This window comes from Paramacrobiotus metropolitanus, unplaced genomic scaffold (genome assembly GCF_019649055.1).
Source record: "Paramacrobiotus metropolitanus isolate TYO unplaced genomic scaffold, Prichtersi_v1.0 Parri_scaffold0000004, whole genome shotgun sequence".
Lineage (NCBI taxonomy): Eukaryota > Metazoa > Tardigrada > Eutardigrada > Parachela > Macrobiotidae > Paramacrobiotus > Paramacrobiotus metropolitanus.
This window is the reverse complement of record NW_026570224.1, coordinates 1,721,961-1,739,099: the sequence shown is the minus strand read 5'-3', so window position 1 is coordinate 1,739,099 and position 17,139 is coordinate 1,721,961. Positions and strand designations below refer to the sequence as shown.

Below are 17,139 nucleotides of genomic sequence, written 5' to 3'. Positions count from 1 at the left end.
TACTAACGTGATAATCACAATCTGCATCTAAAGATAAAAAAAGGTTATCAACGCAAATCAAAATCGTACTATTAATCGTACGCAGTATACTGTACAGTCTGTACTCAAATCAGAGAGAGAGATGTTAACGTACAAATGAAAATACAGATTGTGTACGCAGAAAACTTATGAAAAGTACTGTATATAATGGGTTGTTTAATTTTTAATGCAAATCTTTAATCACTTTAATTCTCCTTGTAGCTTCTGCTGTTACGAATTATAACCAAACGACATCGTATTCACACACTGAAGAAAAACATGGAAAGATACACTTTAAAACGACCGGCATTAGGGCGGTTCTACCGTAGAAGCTATGTGAAAAACTGAAAAAACTTTTCGTTTTCTAAAAATATCTCTTACCCGGAAAATCGCTTATAACAACATTTCTCTGGCCGTTCTAAGCAATTACTTAATCGATTTAGCGAAATTCAAACAATAATACTATAATAAGATAATTTAAGACATACGGTCTGTCCAAGTGGAGATGCGAAACCTTTAAAACCGGGAAACAAAGCGCTAGCCAGGTCGCATGTAGGGAGGTCACCACGACGAACGCTTATCCCCATCAAAGCGGCTTCGATCCAACCAGCTGCACGCTCATCATCGTTTACAATCGCCCGCAAAGCCGATCCATGAAATTTACTCATTCTTCGGTCCCCAACCAAAGCATCTTTTTCGTCGGATAATTCAGTAAGTTTTTTTGCTATTTCCGCGGCTCGGTTGTCTCTGAAAGCCAAGTGCAAAGCGCCGGAGCGGTGATCATAATGGTAAAATTCAAAAGCGCAAGCGTCCACATAAACACAACCTTCTGGACGCCTATCGGGGCTAGGACAAATTTTAATAGCTCTCCTCTCTCGCTAGACTGAAATCATAGCAGACTTGCCCAGAAACCCTGCCACGCCAAGCGTATCGAGGCTAATGTCCAGTGGAACGGGGCACCGTTGCGTTGAATCAGACGACTGGGTCATAACCATAATAGGTGCCGAAGAGAATTCACCCGGCTTCATCAGCCCTACTGCCACATTATTGCCAACGGACTGTAAGCTATTTCTTCCTTCCTCCTCAGACGACGAACGAACATAGTCTGCCGCCGAAACAACGGAAGGTATAATCCGACGACTTAGACTTCGATGGTTTCGTGCATCAGTGGATGTATCTTTACGCAGTGTCTGATGTTGAGACGCTTCGAACATGCGAGAACCTTTGTTTGACGGCGGTAGTAATCCATTTGATTGCCGAAAATCCTTTGGCGCAGAAACCATTGCAGGCCAACTGGTCTTGGGTTTATTTTGGCCAGTGAGGACAGAAATAGGATTCAAATGCGATTTTTCGGGCGGGAGAAAGTTATCCAAGGGTACAATATTATCCAATGGACCTTTCACTGACGTTCCATTAACATGATGAGCACGAGGAAGTCCTATGCCTTTAATATGCGGAAAAAGGGATTTGGCCAAACTATCCTTCGGCAGTTCATCACGAGGAATACCTATCCCCGCTAAAACCTCGTGCAGCCAAACAGGATTGACACTCTCGTTCAGAATTGCACGCAAAGCCGATCCGCAAAGCAATTTGTTAGAACCAGGCTCCATAAGATTTTTTGCATCAGACAATTTAATCAATTCCTGAGCGATATCTGCAGCAGCGCTGATGTCATTGAAGGCAATGCGCAAAGCGCCGGTGCTGTGGTCATACTGATAATATTCAAATTTTCCAACGTCAACCGTCATACAACTCTTGGGACGAGCGTACCGACTGGGACAGATTTTCAGAACTCTCTTGGACGGCACGAAACAGAACATCGCGTCTTTTCCCAGAAATGCCGCTACTCCAAGCAGATCAACGAGGATGTGGAATGGATTCGGGCAAGACGGTGCCAACTGCTCTGAATTCGACATGCCTATAGAAGATTGGGCACCTTTCGACTGCGACAAAGACGCGGCCAGTCTGACGTCAGCGCCACCGGCCTGCTCCAAGTATTTCTTTTCGTCCTCTTCAGGCAACTTCTCAGCATGAATGCGCCCTTCTTTAACTCTTCGTTTAAACCTTACAAAGAAGTTCGAAGATGAGCGTTTATCGAAACTAATGAGAATGCAGCGGGCCGAAGCGTCGCCATTGTTTCCAATGCGACCAGCGATGGCGCGAGCACTGTCCAGGATACGCTGGAAGAATTCGGCGGTCGGTGTGATGATCAACAGTGGCTTCTCAACGTACTTAAAGTCATGGACCGAGAACGCACTGATTTTTAATCCGATTGGAAATTCTTTGGTATTTTCGATAACGATCATCCATTCATTGTCTTCCTGATTTTCCTTTAAGTGGACTATGATGGGCTCGTCTACATAAAAAAACTATATGAGTCAAAACTACCACCCGCAACGAACAGCTTACACCAGAGTTTAAAACAGCAGATTCCGGAAACCAAATTAATCACAAATTATGGTATTTGTGACAAACAGACAAAAAAGCTCCGTATTAGCAGCGTAGGTACATCAGTATACATAGACCATGGTATTAGTAATTCAGTCAAAAAAAATTAAAACCGCACCTTTGCTTTTGGCATGGAGCGCCACATTTGCCAGTCGTACAAGGCAGTTATACTCCGTAGCGAAACTTCTCCACTCGCGCTCGCTGGAAAACAACACTTCACCCTCATCACTTCCGTCTGTGGAACTGGCCGTGATGTCCGGCGTCGCAGCGACCAGAATACTGCCATAACGGCGTTTCTTCGCACTTGTGTCACTCTCGCCCTCCAGCTGTCGACCAGCCTTGCCTGCTGCATTGGCCATGTTGTTGTTTTTGTTCACTTCGGTTTTGGTTTCGTGGGTGGCGGTTTCTGATGGCTACGGGCTACCAGCAGTAGTCAGTAGGCTCAAATTCCGTATTGGATACAGTTTACTGAGTTCAACATTACAAACGCTGACCAGAAGCGCCCAACCACCAAGAAACAGTTTGCCAGAAAAGGTCCTCGTTGGCTTTCTTCCAAGTAAATGAACAGATAACTAAAGAACGGAAAATGAAACCGCTAAATAACGCTTCGGGCTCACGCACACGTAAAAAGTCGAAAAAAAAGAAGATCGTTTCAACTGAGACTGAGAGACCAGAATGCAGATCTCGCCTGCAAGTCTGCAACTCGCAATGGGCAGATTTGACTCGGAAACTTCCTTATGCGATGAACACCGCTTCCTGATACTGATCACGCAGTCGCCGCTCTAGGCGTCTGGCATTCACGCACTTTCTTCTTACTTTTTAAAAGCTGGTAAAAAAAATTATGGGTTTTTTGAGTTTTTTCGACTTCTGGCAGTTTTCAATTTTTAGGGCTTTTTTAACGATGAGTTTTTTGTCTATTACAGTTAGGGTTATTGCAAGGGTTGGAGTTCTGCTTATTCGGAATTCGTCAATGTGACTCACGCGTTCGGGAAGCCCAAGAAGAGCAAAGACAGAGAAGAACTGGTTGCTACTGATTCCTTGCACCAGTGAGTACAATAATCGGGTGGTTGACACAAATCGTTACTCATTAATAATTCATTAGTTTGAGTGTACCAGTATGTCTCATATTGTCTCAGGCGTCTGCAATGGACGAATTACTGGAAAATCTTGATGGAGCTCCTTCGGATGGCTCTCTCGGACCTGGACCAAGTGGAAATTTAGGCTCCTCAACAACTAAACCAAAGCGTCGCCGGAAACAAAAGAAAACTGTACAGCAGCTGAGCGGCGAGGTATCAATTGCTGATGGACAAAATAACCTGGAAGACGAAATTGATGACGCTTCCGAACTGCCTCGCCACGAGGGCAGTCAAGAATCATCACATAAGCTTTCAAAGCGTAACAGAAAAGCAAAGAAACCTGCAAGTATTCGTGGCCGACCGAAGACGCTTAAACAGAATCAACGGGAAACCGTCGACAAAGAATCGGGTGCAATGTACAACTTTGCGTATCAGCGTCTGACAAAGCGAAAAAACATAAAATTTGACTATGGAAAGAGTTTCGCCTGGTTGAGTTTCTTCAAAGAGGAGGAGAAAGGTGCTTTGATCAAAGCTTTGCAGGAGCTCGGCCTGGATGCCAGTCCACAGGCAATTTACGAGAATTATCTGCCATCAAGATCTGTTCAAGATGTAAGTAATTTGGATTTTGCTATTGCTTAGTTTAATTAGTAATCAATTGGTTGCTTTCTGGTATGCACTTACTTGTGGTCCTACGCTGATATATTTTATTACTTATTTTGAATAATATTAAATTTTAAAATTTATTTTAAGTGCGTACCACAGTAGCGTGTGACGTAACTGCACGTTGTTTTGTCGTGTTGTGAATTCGAAAAAAACTGAAATGAGAATCATTGCTGGTATTAGTGGTACTCATTAATTTATTGCATGGTATTTATTGCGTGCTTCTAGATTTCGGAGTTTTTGCGCCTTTTGCGGCAAAATTCCCGTAAAATTGCACTGTCTTCGGAGTTTGATCTGGGATTCGGTGTTTCGGCAATGGATGCTGTGGTATGTGTTTTCAGATTATTAATGTTTGGAGATGCTTCAACAATATGTAACCCAACGGCCAACACACCGATTGTTACAGAACTGCAGAGAGGCTGTCATACGAGCGTGCAGCAAAAAGGAGTCAGCGGAATCTGAAAAAATTTTCCCAGATATTAAACAGGTAACAATACTCTAAGTTTTTGTTCAGAATTTTTAGTGGGCTTATATATGTCTAGGCCATATTGGAAATCTCTGAAACTCCGGACGTCAGCGGAGAGCCGGTGGATGACCACACCATCGATTTTGAGCGCATCTATCGCGTCATGGCGTGTGCTTTCGATCCGTCTTCCACGGTTGATTCTCTACGCACTCTATGCAATGGATATGATCTCGGATTTCTGATGCATTTCGTCAGGAACTGTGATCAAGTGGCCGCCCAGATAGTGAAGGACAACACCGATCTCGTTAAAGTCCTCCAGGCTCATGTGCAGCACGTATATAAGCCGAGTAGAAAGGCCAGTGATGATGTGGCGCCTTTTGCACCGGCAGTCCCTCCTCAAAGTTGCGGAAACTTAGCGCATAAAATTGCCTGTACAGAGGAATTAAATCCGCTGCGGTTGCCGCCGGAAGTATTAATTGGTCATGGAAGAAACTCTAATGGAGACCATGATATCGGTTATGGAGAAAATCCAGAAAGAAACGACGATTTGTCTGACTGCTGACGATGGTGATCATGATGATTGATCTCGGTGTCGTTGCTTGAGGACTAGGAGGCGCCTACGGATAGGTAATTGAAATGTGTTGGTAGAGATTGCTCTCGGTAGAGAAAGAATCTCGGTTTTAATGAAGCTGACTGCATATGTGATTGTGTACTGTTTTATATTTTTGATATTCAAGCTTCGCTTCAAGATTCGCTCTAGTAGAACTATGCATTTATGGTATGTTTTTTATTGCAAATCGCGGTCAGCATTGTTCTGGTGTTTCATCTACTTGTTCGAATCGATTTTCAAAATTGTTAGATTGAATCTGAATCTGAAAAGCCATGAACTGTTATAAAAATGCCGCGCACTGATCTTTAAGATTAGTCGTACGGGAAGCATATCGAACCGCACTTATTGTTAGTTGAAGAGACTACGGAAGTCAGTAATATAGCCTTAAAAATAGTTTGGATAAAAGGTAGGAATTGTTCATCCATCGGCAGTGTGAGCCTCGCTCGGCGCCGTGGTATCCCATCGCCAAGTGGAGTCGATTTATGACGCGCAGATTACGTACAGCGCATGGATGATCCCTAATATTTACAAAACAAAATTAATTAGTACTTCTTTTACGTAATTTTATTCAGGCAAGTCTTTACTGCGCCGATTCAGAAGTGCATTGAAATACACTTCCGACTACTTTATTTTCGATATTGCAAGATCTTAAAAATGTGCCGATTACTTCGATTAAATTTTTTATTCTTCAGTACGGTTTTATTCGTCTTAAATACGTATGTTACGGTATGTATAAACTGTTATCTTTGGTGACAATGTGCAGCTCACCGGGAATCCAAATCAGGCACGTCAGTAACAAGTTGATCCAAAAATCCTTGCCAATTCCTTTGTGCAAGGCCACTAAATAAAATGCGTACCGTCGGTATTCATTTAAAGTGGCAAATCTCGTTTCACCATGAATAATAAACATAAAATTTTTCAAAAATTCCAAATGGGTTTAAATTAGGTGGTAAATGTTTACTTGCTAGTAATATTGTAGTACAGGTAGGTATGACAATACTCGTAAATTTTTAATTGTAAAAAACAGGAAGTACCGGTAATTGCTCCACTATTTTGCATAAAAATATTGCTAGCGGAGCTACTGTCTGTACAATACTTCTATACATGTATTAAAAATGATTTATTTTTCAATATGCACATCAACGAGCGCCACTCAGTATATATAATCAGATAAAGAATTTGTCCCAATTAACATGAGAAGCGACTGTGCACAATACACTCATAGCATTAATTACATGTATTTTTATTTACAATAGTACTATTTACTTGTACCATACCTTGTTAAATAACAGCTACTCTATGTAAGCGTGTATTATACAGTACAGCGCACTTGCATGCATGTACGTATCTTTTGGCACCAGAATCTGTTTTGTTTTTTTTACAATCTGTTAGCAATCGGACTAAAACAGTTATAAAAGAACTCAATTTTTAAAAATGTTTCATAAATACAGTATTGATATTTGATAGGTATCTGTACCTACTCGTAGTTAGCTGCAAGCCTGCAAATATCACTGCCATTACCGTCGTTAAACGCATTACTGAAATTCATAAAATTAAGTCCTTCAGTCCGTATACACCAAGTAATCCGTGCTTTTTTAATTTACTACCATTTTTACTACTATTATAAGACGAAATTTTTACATCCGCTCTTCTGACTGATTTTAACCTGCATATGTACTATTCGTAGTGATGGAACGACTTTAATGTGACCTCGAACCGACTTACCTGCTAATGGTGGTAGGAAAAAGGCTATAATAACTTCACAAATCTCTTGGAGAGTCATTTTCGGGTGGCCAAATAATAGTGTTTCCTGAGGCGCTCACTGTGAAAGAGACATAAAAATAAACCGTTAACTAAACAAAATTAACGGTGGATACGGTATGAGGATTTGTCTGTCTTCCAATAGCAATTTGTAAAATAAATCGTGTATATGTCTATATGAACTACCTTACCGCACGAATTAGTCGAAAGCGGAAAAGTATTTTGCGCTCGAAGTAGCCCACCTACGGCTTTAAATTACGGCGATAGAAGTGTAATGTAGCACACCTTTGCACCTCAAAATTTCCGTTACGGCCAAAGAAAAATAATTTCCATTGACAAATAGGCAGTCTTACGGCTGATTAATATCGCTCCTATACCGCTCCAAAGATTATGCAGCCGAGTAATTTGGGCATGTCAGCAGCCTTACAATCTCATCATTGGCCGCTTCGGCATAAAAGGGTGGGTGAGCCACTTTGAAATTATGTTTGTCGACCGAATACTTTGTACCATCTGTATAGTAGTTGCATGTTTTTTCTAGATCGTATTGTAAAATCGTCTCAGATCAGTGCTTGTTGCAACGAGTCTGTGATGGTCCAACAAGTTTATTTTTGGACCATGTTAGCAACTTACTCGGTGAGCGTGAGTTTTACCAGCGGAATATATATTGCAAGCAAATTCGCGCGGTGCCGCCGGCTAAACTGCTGCGAAAAACTTGCTCGCATATGATAATGAGATGAACATACACAACGCCCCTCACAAACCGGATCGTTGCAGGGGTACTTTATATTCCAACATAAGTGCGGAAATGCACGAAGCCATCGTGACAAAGATCTTTTTTAAAGCAATACGAGTTTGACTCACAGCTGGATTGCGATCTTTAGTCTAACAATACAAACACCCAACTTCCGGCCTCTTCACACAATCACCCACACTCTACAACGGCGTAGTCCTCATCGCATTGCTAAGCCGCTGACTTTACAAATTTCGACCGTAAAATTCAATTCGCACACTTTCGGTGTTTTATTCAGTTCATGCGAAAAACCTCACAAAATGGCATTTCCAGAAATTATTCAAAGATTATACAAGTAATCATAACGGGAAAGCAACGTTAAGTAATACTTCAAAAATAATTTTTACGACGAAATCAAATACTATTGTGAGCCATCACCGACGACCTTAGAGAAACTGAACGTATTTTTTAGGTGTCAATTCTAAGAACTGGAAAAGCAAAGACTTCCAAGGAGACTTTTAAACTTCTAAGAGTTCTTTTTCGGCACAGCGATAGTGACCTAAAATAAACAACAAACAATACAGATGATGAGGAGAGTTGTGCACACTTACAGCAGAAAGCCTGCTATTAAATAAACACTACATTAAACAAGTCCAAATATATATGTTAAATTAAATTTCAAATGACTATGATAGTATGCTCTATTTATATGTATCCATAGTCGATGTAAACTGTAAAGTACTGTAAGCCACTGATAGCCTTCCACATGCGCAGTAAACCAGGATTAATAAGTTCAAACAAACTGCAGCTTCATAACCTGAATGACCAGTGCAACAAAGCAAAGCAAAAGGTGCCCGTAGACTTTACTGCAACTTACCGTTTTCACTTCAGAATATGCTTCAAGAGCGTATTCGCCTAGCTCGCGACCGATGCCCGACTGCTTAAAGCCACCAAAAGGAGCCTGGGACCCCAAGGCGTTGTGGCAGTTGATCCAGACAGTACCAGCGCGCAGAGCAGATGACAAATAAAGTGCCTTATCCAGATCCTTGGTCATAACGCTGGCAGCTAAACCGTAGATGGTGTTGTTGGCGCGTTCGACCAGTTCGTCCATGTTATCGAAACGCAAAAGTTGCTGGACTGGGCCGAAAATCTATCAAGAACCAAAAATTTTTTCTTAAACACGCAAGTCATTGATATTTTCACAGCATCGAAAACTGCGTATAAGAAAAAAACCCACTTCTTTAGTAGAAACAAAAAAAGCTAAAATATCACTTGTTATTACCGCACCTCTTCGACAGCGATGCGCATGTTATCCTTGACATCGGAAAAAACAGTCGGGGCGATGAAATAACCTCGGTCACCATGGCGTTTGCCTCCCGCAATTAATTTTGCGCCTTCTTTTTTCCCGCTCTCGATCAGGCCAAGAATTTTGTCAAACTGCTCTTGGTCAATCTAATCATGAGCGATTTGTAAATACGCGAAACCCCAAAACTGACCAACGCGAGAAAAAGGTGTAATATACCTGGGGGCCTTGGGCTGTTTGTGCATCGAAGGGATTACCGACTACTCGCTTCTTAGCTAAATCCGCGGCGCGTTCAACAAACTGATCATAGATCTTTCCCTCGACAAATGTTCGAGATCCAGCGCAGCAGCACTGTCCATGATTAAAGAAAAGCCCTTCGTGAGTCTGGGCCAGTGCGTTGTCCAAATCCGAATCGGCAAACACGATGGTGGGACTCTTGCCACCCAATTCCAATGTCACACGTTTCAAGTTGCTCTCGGCGGCTGCTACCATGACTTTACGACCGACTTCCGTGCTGCCGGTAAAAGCCACTTTGTCCAGTTCAGGGTGGGATGATACTGCAGCTCCTGCGCTTTCCCCCAGCCCAGGGACGATGTTGACAACACCGGCTGGGAATCCGGCCTAAGCAAAAATGTTCTTAATGTGTCTCTGCTTTGCATACCACATTCGCAATCGATATCGTTTGCATTGTTCGGTTAGTATTAACCGCACCTCAGCAATCAGCTGAGCCACATAAAGTGCAGTCAGCGGAGTCTGCTCGGCCGGTTTCATCACAACCGTGTTACCCATAGCCAGTGCCGGCCCAAGCTTCCAGGCCTGCATAAGCAAAGGAAAATTCCAAGGAATGATCTGTCCAACAACACCAACCGGTTCGTGGCGAGTGTATGAGAAGAAGTTTCCGTCTGTAGAACACAATTACAGGTATAAACTGTCCACCACAATGCACAGACCAGCTGTTCAAGCAAACCTGCACACTACAAGATAACAAACTATCAGCTATCAATTAATTTAACCAATGAACAAAACAATGTTGTTTTAAAATTTTTCTTGCTAATTTCAGTAATCCATGTGCCGGTTTTAATTTGCAGCACCCGATTGTAGCCACCATACTGCATCCGTACAGTATCGTTTAAAGTAGACATTCATCGGCACACTTCGCACGTGTAGCACAACAGAATTGTTTAAGGATAACGGGTACAGAAATGGATTCATCCAAAACCTGAACGTACCAAAAAATTCCGCTTTCAAAGCAAAGCAGGTAATTATTTACAAAGGAAGCCCCCAAGTCAAACTGTGTGTAAGAAAAGCAGTTAATCAACACGTTCACATTACCCAGCAGGTGGTAGGGACTACTAGGCAGTTACAGTTACTGCTGCGTCATTCGTACTTGAATAGAGACAACAAAATGCATTTTTCCCAACAGCATCGCTTTATTTTCTACCATGATTGGCAGGGACATGCTTTGTCACTAGGCATGCACAAAATAATGCACAATTCTCAAAAAATTTTCAGAGAAAGCCTGTAGCATGCAAATGTCATAAAGCTAATTTCGAACCACCAACCCCAGTAAACTACCACTTCACGTTGAAAATTACTGACCGACTAACAAAATTAATTATCAAGCTGCTCTGGCACAAAATAATTACGAAGTCACTGTTAACCAAATACGATAAATAAGCTTGCAGTACAGTATTTCTGGTAGCGCTGGGCAGCTGCTGGAAAATTCATCTGACCAAAAAGTGCATTTTTCTCACCGAGAGGAATGGTCTTTCCGTGATTTTTATCTGCCCATCCAGCGTAGTAGCGATAGCATCGAATTGTCAGCTCCAAATCGACGGCCATGGAATTAGCATAGGTTTTCCCGTTATCCAGCGTTTCGAGGCTCTTTAAACCAACAGAACAGATGAATTACTGCTCATGTACAATCTTAGGTGCTGGTGCAATACTCGTAGTGCGCCTACCGCAAGGTAGTTACGATCACGTTCAATCAAATCCGCCAAGCGATTGAGGAGCAGACCGCGTTGAGACGCATCAATGCGTCTCCAGGGAGAGCCCAATTTAAAGGCATCCTTTGCTGCTTTCACGGCCTTGTCGACGTCGCGCTGGAAATTAGAATAAAACCATACGAGTATAATGCTACCACAAAAAGACATTCTATGGGTAAAACGGAAAGTCGCTCACGGCTCACAAAAGTCTGCTCGACGGTTTCCGTAAGGAAATCTTACCTAAGCATAATATACGGAAATGCAATGGCTGATAGTACAACATTTTTGTGAAAACACCCCGTACACAATAGTTGAGAAAATAGCTCGCACAAAACAGGTGAGTTCAGCCACTGAGTTGACAAGGGCTGGTGTCCATGTAGTGAATGAAAAGTATAACGCATGTTGATTATTTTCAGATTTATTTAAAATAAAGCATGAATACTGCATTTAACCTTGTTATTAAAAAAGCAATGCTTTCAATAGAGGGTTGTTTCAGGAAAACTACTGTGCGTGCGACACTTAAGGATTTCAAAATTTCAAAGCAAACCTTATCCCCGGCGGCAATATCCGTGATCTTGACTCCCGTCGATGGATTGACGGTTTCGAAGGTCTTTCCCGAAGAAGCATTATGCCATTCGTTATTGATGAAAATCTACCGGAAACAAAAGTTTCAGATTACGAGAATAACAACCATGTGTCTGACGAGTCAAACAAAATCTGCCCACCTTGTTGAAATGGATCTCTGGCTCTTGGATAGGCTGTGGAGCGGCTGCTGTTGCTACCGTATTTCTCGTCAACACGTTCAGGGAAGCTCCCTGAGCGCGTCGTAAAACCTGGGTAGCTAATTTACGGGCAAACATTTTCTGGCATAAGGGGAAAAACTACTGTATATCTTCTCCAGTACTCGACCTTGAATAGCTCAATTAATGGTAAACACCGCGCAGACACGATCGAGTGCTGTCTTCGGGACGACTGCAAGAAAAAATTATGGCGTAGGCAATTCTAACCAGCTGATTGCCAGCTGTGCACACCGACCGTCATTGGTGGATGCCAAAATGACGCAACTAAGTGGGTGTTGTCGGTTGTAAAATATCAACAAATCGGCAACTGCAAGATAGTACAACAAAAAAGAAAACAAAAAGAATACGAGTACTTTTGTTTTCCGGTTTGTTTTCAACATATTTTGGTATATCTATATTGATTATCGTGCACCAATAACACTAGCCTATCAAAATTATGTGAAACGTGCGCACAAGCAGCACCGTGCTCTGGGAGAACAGAACGAATGAAGTGTACAGTTGCAACCACAGGTCCATAGTATCTGTAGGTAATTATCAGAATTAAAGGTACCCGTAGGGATCGATATTTATAATATGTACTTTTACTGGACCATAAAGGTGTGGAGTCAAATTAAAGCATAATGCCTATACCGTGGTGGGTCATAAAAATTTGGTTTCGAGATTCGCAAATGGATTTGCTAATGCAGCTTTGTATTTTTGCCTGATTATGAAATCTTCCACCACAACTATCAATTGTACGAGTATTGTTATTTTGCATTATTGTTTTCCATGGCACTAAAATGGATTACGTGATGTAATGTTAACATTATTATGCCGTCATTTATTGTTTACGAATGAAACAATTATGTCTGTTTTGCACCTTTCACTTATATGTATATTGGTGTGTAACTGAAATTCACTCGAATGCATATGGTTCTAAAACATTAGCCGAAAGAAACAGTTTATATCTATATCTATACTATATGCGTTCCTAGATATATAGATATACTAACGTATTTCATTTTAAGTGTTTTGCGTAACACAGTAATTCACAGCATGACCGCACTCGCTCTGGCAGAGTACGTTTGCACCGGCAAAATTAAATCAATTCCAAAATGATCATAACTGAAATAAAAGTAAATACCATAAAAAGCGTAAACATGTACAGTTTCAAAGGTATTTTGTCACATGTACTCTACATGCGGAAATGTGTAGCCGGTGTCATTTGTGTGTGTTAGCTTTACGCTTAACTCAACGAATTTATGTAGAAAATAAGCGAATCCAAATTTTTATGACCCAGAGCGATCTATAGACATTTCGTATGTTTTATCTCCATACGTTTATTATCCAGTAAAAGTAAATACCGATGGATGGGTGTGGAAGGTTGCACATTGACTAGGTATGGTATAACTATAAGGGTAATAAATTATTACGGAATAATTTATTGTTTTCAACTAAAACTTGTCCGAACATATTTACTTTCATCCAAGCTGAGCACTACAACAAATCATTTAGCTGATAAGGATATTCCAGCTTATTTATGCGACATCACTTGAAGGCATAAAGATATACTCGTAGCTCAGCTTACACTCACGCACCTGAAAAGTTCTTCGTTTTGCATTTAAAATCTTAGTAACTACACCGCCTGTCACAATTGTTGTAATGTATGTACGTCAGTGATCTAGCTTATTGGTAATTTGGAAATTTGTTCTGGGCTTGTGCATGTTTTGCCGCTACGCAAATTTTCATATAGTACGTATGTTAGTATAATATTTTCGGGCTTCGTTTATTATTCGCATTTTGATTTTTATTGTTATCCGACGTCGATCATACCATCCAAAATGAAAACTAAAAAGTGCTCAGCGCTTTTTGTCATTGCCGTGCTTGCACTGCTGAAAACCAGTTATTTCGTTAACGGGATGCTGCTTTCCGACTGTATGAGTTCAGATCAAGCTCCATCACCTAGTGTTACTGACTTGTGCCGCTGTGAAGGGAACGTGCAATGGAAAATCTTCAAGTGTGGAAACGGCACTCAACTACTTGGTGAACTTTTTAGCAGCACCGCTTCCACTTTGCTGCGGAAATTAACATCCGATGTAAAGGAAATTTACATAAAGGGCAATGCAGACATTTTAAATAATACCGTTGCTTTGCGTCCCGATATGTTCGAAAGAAAAAGTGTGGAAAAGCTTACTTTCGTGGATGTTAAACTAAGTCCACGACAAACCGTGATGGACTCACCTACTACAACATACATGTTTGATAAAATTAAATCTACGCTATCTGTGATTAATTTTACAAACGCCGGGGTGAACAGCGATGTGTTGAGCGGAAAATTTAATGACGGTGAAGATTCTGGACAATATTACGTATATGCAGCTCTTGTTGGATATCTACCAAATTTAAAAACCTTAATTCTGGACAACAACTTGGATTTACACACACCGCCGGACGCAGGTGACAGCACCAAATCGTGGTTTCAGGGTCTGCCGCGACTGGAACTGCTTTCCCTTGTCGGCACCGGCATAACAGCATGGACGCCTCCGATGAAACTGGACTGTCCCAACCTCAAAGTGCTAAATATATCTCAAAATTGTTTCGGGAATTTTAAAAACCTGCTGATTGATCTGGCAAAAAATGTGAACGTTCCTCTACTGCAGGTATAAAGCCGTGAAAATAATTTTGTACTGTTGTGTCACATACGAATTAATAAAAGTACGATTTACTCGTACTGTAAATCTGAGATTTTGATTCCTTATAAGTTATTTTTAGCACAGGCGGCATGGTCCAGGTAGCTTGTGAATAAGTGTACATACTGTGCCTATAGTACAATACATTTAATTTATGTCCGTATGAGCCGTGATGACCATAACAGTAAACTATAAACGACGTTAACTGTGTTTATGATGCAGGAAATTGACGTCAGTTTGCAAACGATATCAGATCAACCGCGCATTAGCTGCCCGTCTTATACCGTTAGCGAATTTCCCTCCAGCTTCTGCAGCAACTTTTCGGCCGTCCGACACTTCTTAATACGCAATGCTGCGCTGGACCTGGCTCCCAATATCGATTACGGAAGTTGGGTAAACTGTTCCGGCCTGAGAGAAGTGGATTTTTCAATGGCAAAGTCCATAAAGATTTCATCCAACGACTTTTCCAAAATTGTTCCACAAGTGAAAGTATTAAAGTTTCGCGGAAGCAAAATTGACCACCTTACGAGTGGTGCTTTTCGACAGTTCAACTTGACAGAATTGGATTTTACCGGCGCGCAAATTGACCAGAACCGTGTATCACCTCGCGATGTTTTCATGGGAGCCAGCATAGAATCGCTCAAACTGGCGAGAATGAACCTAACCGTTTTGGAGCCGGAAATTCTCCTGCCATTATCGTCATCGTTGTATTTCCTTGATCTAAGCGATAATGCTGTTCCAGATATAACAAAAGTTCTTCAAGGCCTAAGCCGTTTGAGAACAGTGGTAATGTCCGGTATGCAATTAAATAACCTTCCCTTTGAGGCGCTTAATTCCACAATCAGTCTAGAAAAGATTGACCTTTCGCGAAATAAGCTTTCCCAGTTGGATGATGCTATCTTTGCACAAGCTAATAACCTTAAGGTACGTTCAGTGTTGTTTATGTTTTATTACGTGACTTAATTAGATCAAGCGGCAAGTACACCTTAGTTACATTACAAGTTGGGATACTTTAAACTAATATGCATATTACAGATGCTTTGTAAAAAACTTTGTCGTAATTTTAGGAAATTGTGCTTCACTACAATTCATTGACAAGCATACCTAACAGTTTGAAAAAGCCGAGCATCGTGAAGCTGGATCTCTCGAACAATTTGTTGGCCACATTTCCTGAAGATTTTGTTAACTATTTTGCCACGACTGCTCTCAGTCTTTTGAACTTAAATTTGGCTAGCAATCCATGGAACTGCAGCTGCAGTTTAAGCAAACTGAATTCCTGGCTAAGAAACGAAAATGGACTGAGCGGTGGTTATCAACGTGTTTGCAATGCTACCGGTAAAGCCGAATGCCCAGTGTGCAAAAACCCCATGACGCCGGGAAATAATGTATACGTAAACGATGCCGGGATCTTTTCTGGCTGCACCCCGACAACCACCGTTAGACCAGGTGACACAAGTGTGGCACCGGTCAATCCTGGTTCCAGTAGTTTATCACCTTCTGCCTCCAGTCAGAATCCAAATTCGGCCATTCATCAGGTGGAATCGTCCAAAGTAGCTTGTTCGTATTTTGTGGCATTAGCGGTTATGAAAACGCTGCACAGTGCCATTGTTTATGGTTATGGCTAGTTGGTTTAATCCTTAATATAAAAATCTTGCGATTGGGTGGGCGCTTACTGGTTATTTGTAACAATTATGCACAACGTCGCATAAATTTTAGAACCGCACAGCCGTTTTAGATTGCTTTGCATACTGTAAATCCCAAAATTAGTTTGGTTGGCTTTATTTTTATTTCCGTTCCACTGACAACGAGTTATCCTTACGGCTTACAGTGTACACTGAAATTGAATGCACGGCCATCTACTGTTCAATTTATTGTTTCGAGTAAAAGTCGATCTTAACAACAACAAGTTATTAAGCCCATGTGCTAAAATAATTGTATGTACGAGTATTTGTTTGTAGGGATACCATTTCCGCTTGCTTGACCTGCCTTCAGACGTTTTGTACGATTTATGAAATACACTACCCCGGTCCCAAGACATGATTTCGAACGCTCGCCCAGCGAGCACAAACGGATACAGATTCGAGCACCCAGTGGATCGCTTGGCGAATACGCAGAACTGATTGGTTCAAAATCGCTATAACTTTTTTCTGCCATCATCCGCGACAACTTTGGTAACAAAAATCTTCCCACAATTTTCCTCATCTTCCCACAATTTTCCTCTTCCTCATGCATTGGTTCGCAGATTTCATCCAGAACTAGATCCTATTTTAACAGGATCTGGTTCTGGATGAAATCTTCTGTTATAACAGGATCTGATTCATGAGATCTGTCAATCAAAGCGTTAAAAGATGAAGAAACATTTGGGAAGATTTTCGATACCAAAGAAGTTGTCGCGTATGATGGCAGAATAAAGTTATAGCCATTTTGAACCAATCAGTTCTGGGTATTCGCCAAGCGATCCGCTGGGTGCTCGAAATCAATATCCGTCTGTGCGAAATCTGTGTGAATCTGTATCTGTCTGAGCGTTCGAAATCATGCCTTGGGATCGGGTACTGCTACGAAACATAATTTGATTTTTTTAACTGTCACGTACATGGATATATGATATAATGG

General features: G+C 41.4%; 4 protein-coding genes and 1 long non-coding RNA gene across 5 annotated transcripts; 2 read left to right on the top strand and 3 right to left on the bottom strand.

Moving 5' to 3' along the window:
• Positions 1-75: 75 nt before the first annotated feature.
• LOC129580638 (uncharacterized) lies at positions 76-3,160 on the bottom strand. The gene is made up of 2 exons (XM_055471252.1): positions 2,585-3,160; positions 76-2,374 (listed from the first exon to the last, which is right to left on the bottom strand). Exons 1-2 carry the CDS (start codon positions 2,823-2,825, stop codon positions 897-899), a joined length of 1,719 nt encoding a protein of 572 aa, XP_055327227.1. The 5' UTR covers positions 2,826-3,160; the 3' UTR covers positions 76-896.
• Positions 3,161-3,305: 145 nt separating this feature from the next.
• On the top strand, positions 3,306-5,717 carry LOC129580642 (uncharacterized). The gene is made up of 5 exons (XM_055471257.1): positions 3,306-3,512; positions 3,603-4,151; positions 4,431-4,529; positions 4,609-4,689; positions 4,745-5,717. The coding sequence occupies exons 2-5, from the start codon at positions 3,612-3,614 to the stop codon at positions 5,228-5,230; spliced, it is 1,206 nt and encodes a 401-aa protein (XP_055327232.1). The 5' UTR covers positions 3,306-3,512; positions 3,603-3,611; the 3' UTR covers positions 5,231-5,717.
• On the bottom strand, positions 5,477-7,491 carry LOC129580646 (uncharacterized). Its single transcript, XR_008689373.1, has 4 exons — positions 7,231-7,491; positions 7,004-7,100; positions 6,047-6,118; positions 5,477-5,796 (listed from the first exon to the last, which is right to left on the bottom strand). It is a non-coding gene; the product is annotated as an uncharacterized LOC129580646 (long non-coding RNA).
• A 553-nt stretch (positions 7,492-8,044) lies between these two features.
• Positions 8,045-12,042, bottom strand: LOC129580640 (aldehyde dehydrogenase, mitochondrial-like). Its single transcript, XM_055471255.1, has 9 exons — positions 11,783-12,042; positions 11,605-11,709; positions 11,034-11,174; positions 10,827-10,956; positions 9,784-9,974; positions 9,292-9,693; positions 9,057-9,221; positions 8,647-8,919; positions 8,045-8,328 (listed from the first exon to the last, which is right to left on the bottom strand). Exons 1-9 carry the CDS (start codon positions 11,915-11,917, stop codon positions 8,296-8,298), a joined length of 1,575 nt encoding a protein of 524 aa, XP_055327230.1. The 5' UTR covers positions 11,918-12,042; the 3' UTR covers positions 8,045-8,295.
• Positions 12,043-13,368: 1,326 nt separating this feature from the next.
• LOC129602175 (leucine-rich repeat transmembrane neuronal protein 3-like) lies at positions 13,369-16,249 on the top strand. The gene is made up of 3 exons (XM_055501146.1): positions 13,369-14,496; positions 14,749-15,450; positions 15,594-16,249. Exons 1-3 carry the CDS (start codon positions 13,678-13,680, stop codon positions 16,149-16,151), a joined length of 2,079 nt encoding a protein of 692 aa, XP_055357121.1. The 5' UTR covers positions 13,369-13,677; the 3' UTR covers positions 16,152-16,249.
• The last annotated feature ends 890 nt before the right edge of the window (positions 16,250-17,139 follow it).

Excerpts from the sequence above, each read along its gene's own strand:
- LOC129580642 (XM_055471257.1), top strand. The coding sequence starts at position 3,612 with ATGGACGAATTACTGGAAAATCTTGATGGAGCTCCTTCGGATGGCTCT. Across the intron at positions 4,530-4,608 it reads TTTCGGCAATGGATGCTGTG|AACTGCAGAGAGGCTGTCAT; the intron begins GTATGTGTTTTC and ends CGATTGTTACAG. Across the intron at positions 4,690-4,744 it reads TTTTCCCAGATATTAAACAG|GCCATATTGGAAATCTCTGA; the intron begins GTAACAATACTC and ends ATATATGTCTAG.
- LOC129602175 (XM_055501146.1), top strand. The coding sequence starts at position 13,678 with ATGAAAACTAAAAAGTGCTCAGCGCTTTTTGTCATTGCCGTGCTTGCA. Across the intron at positions 14,497-14,748 it reads TGAACGTTCCTCTACTGCAG|GAAATTGACGTCAGTTTGCA; the intron begins GTATAAAGCCGT and ends TTTATGATGCAG. Across the intron at positions 15,451-15,593 it reads CACAAGCTAATAACCTTAAG|GAAATTGTGCTTCACTACAA; the intron begins GTACGTTCAGTG and ends TCGTAATTTTAG.
- LOC129580640 (XM_055471255.1), bottom strand. The coding sequence starts at position 11,917 with ATGTTTGCCCGTAAATTAGCTACCCAGGTTTTACGACGCGCTCAGGGA. Across the intron at positions 9,694-9,783 it reads TGGCTCAGCTGATTGCTGAG|GCCGGATTCCCAGCCGGTGT; the intron begins GTGCGGTTAATA and ends ATTTTTGCTTAG. Across the intron at positions 8,920-9,056 it reads TGCGCATCGCTGTCGAAGAG|ATTTTCGGCCCAGTCCAGCA; the intron begins GTGCGGTAATAA and ends GGTTCTTGATAG.
- LOC129580638 (XM_055471252.1), bottom strand. The coding sequence starts at position 2,825 with ATGGCCAATGCAGCAGGCAAGGCTGGTCGACAGCTGGAGGGCGAGAGT. Across the intron at positions 2,375-2,584 it reads GCTCCATGCCAAAAGCAAAG|ACGAGCCCATCATAGTCCAC; the intron begins GTGCGGTTTTAA and ends TTTTTTATGTAG.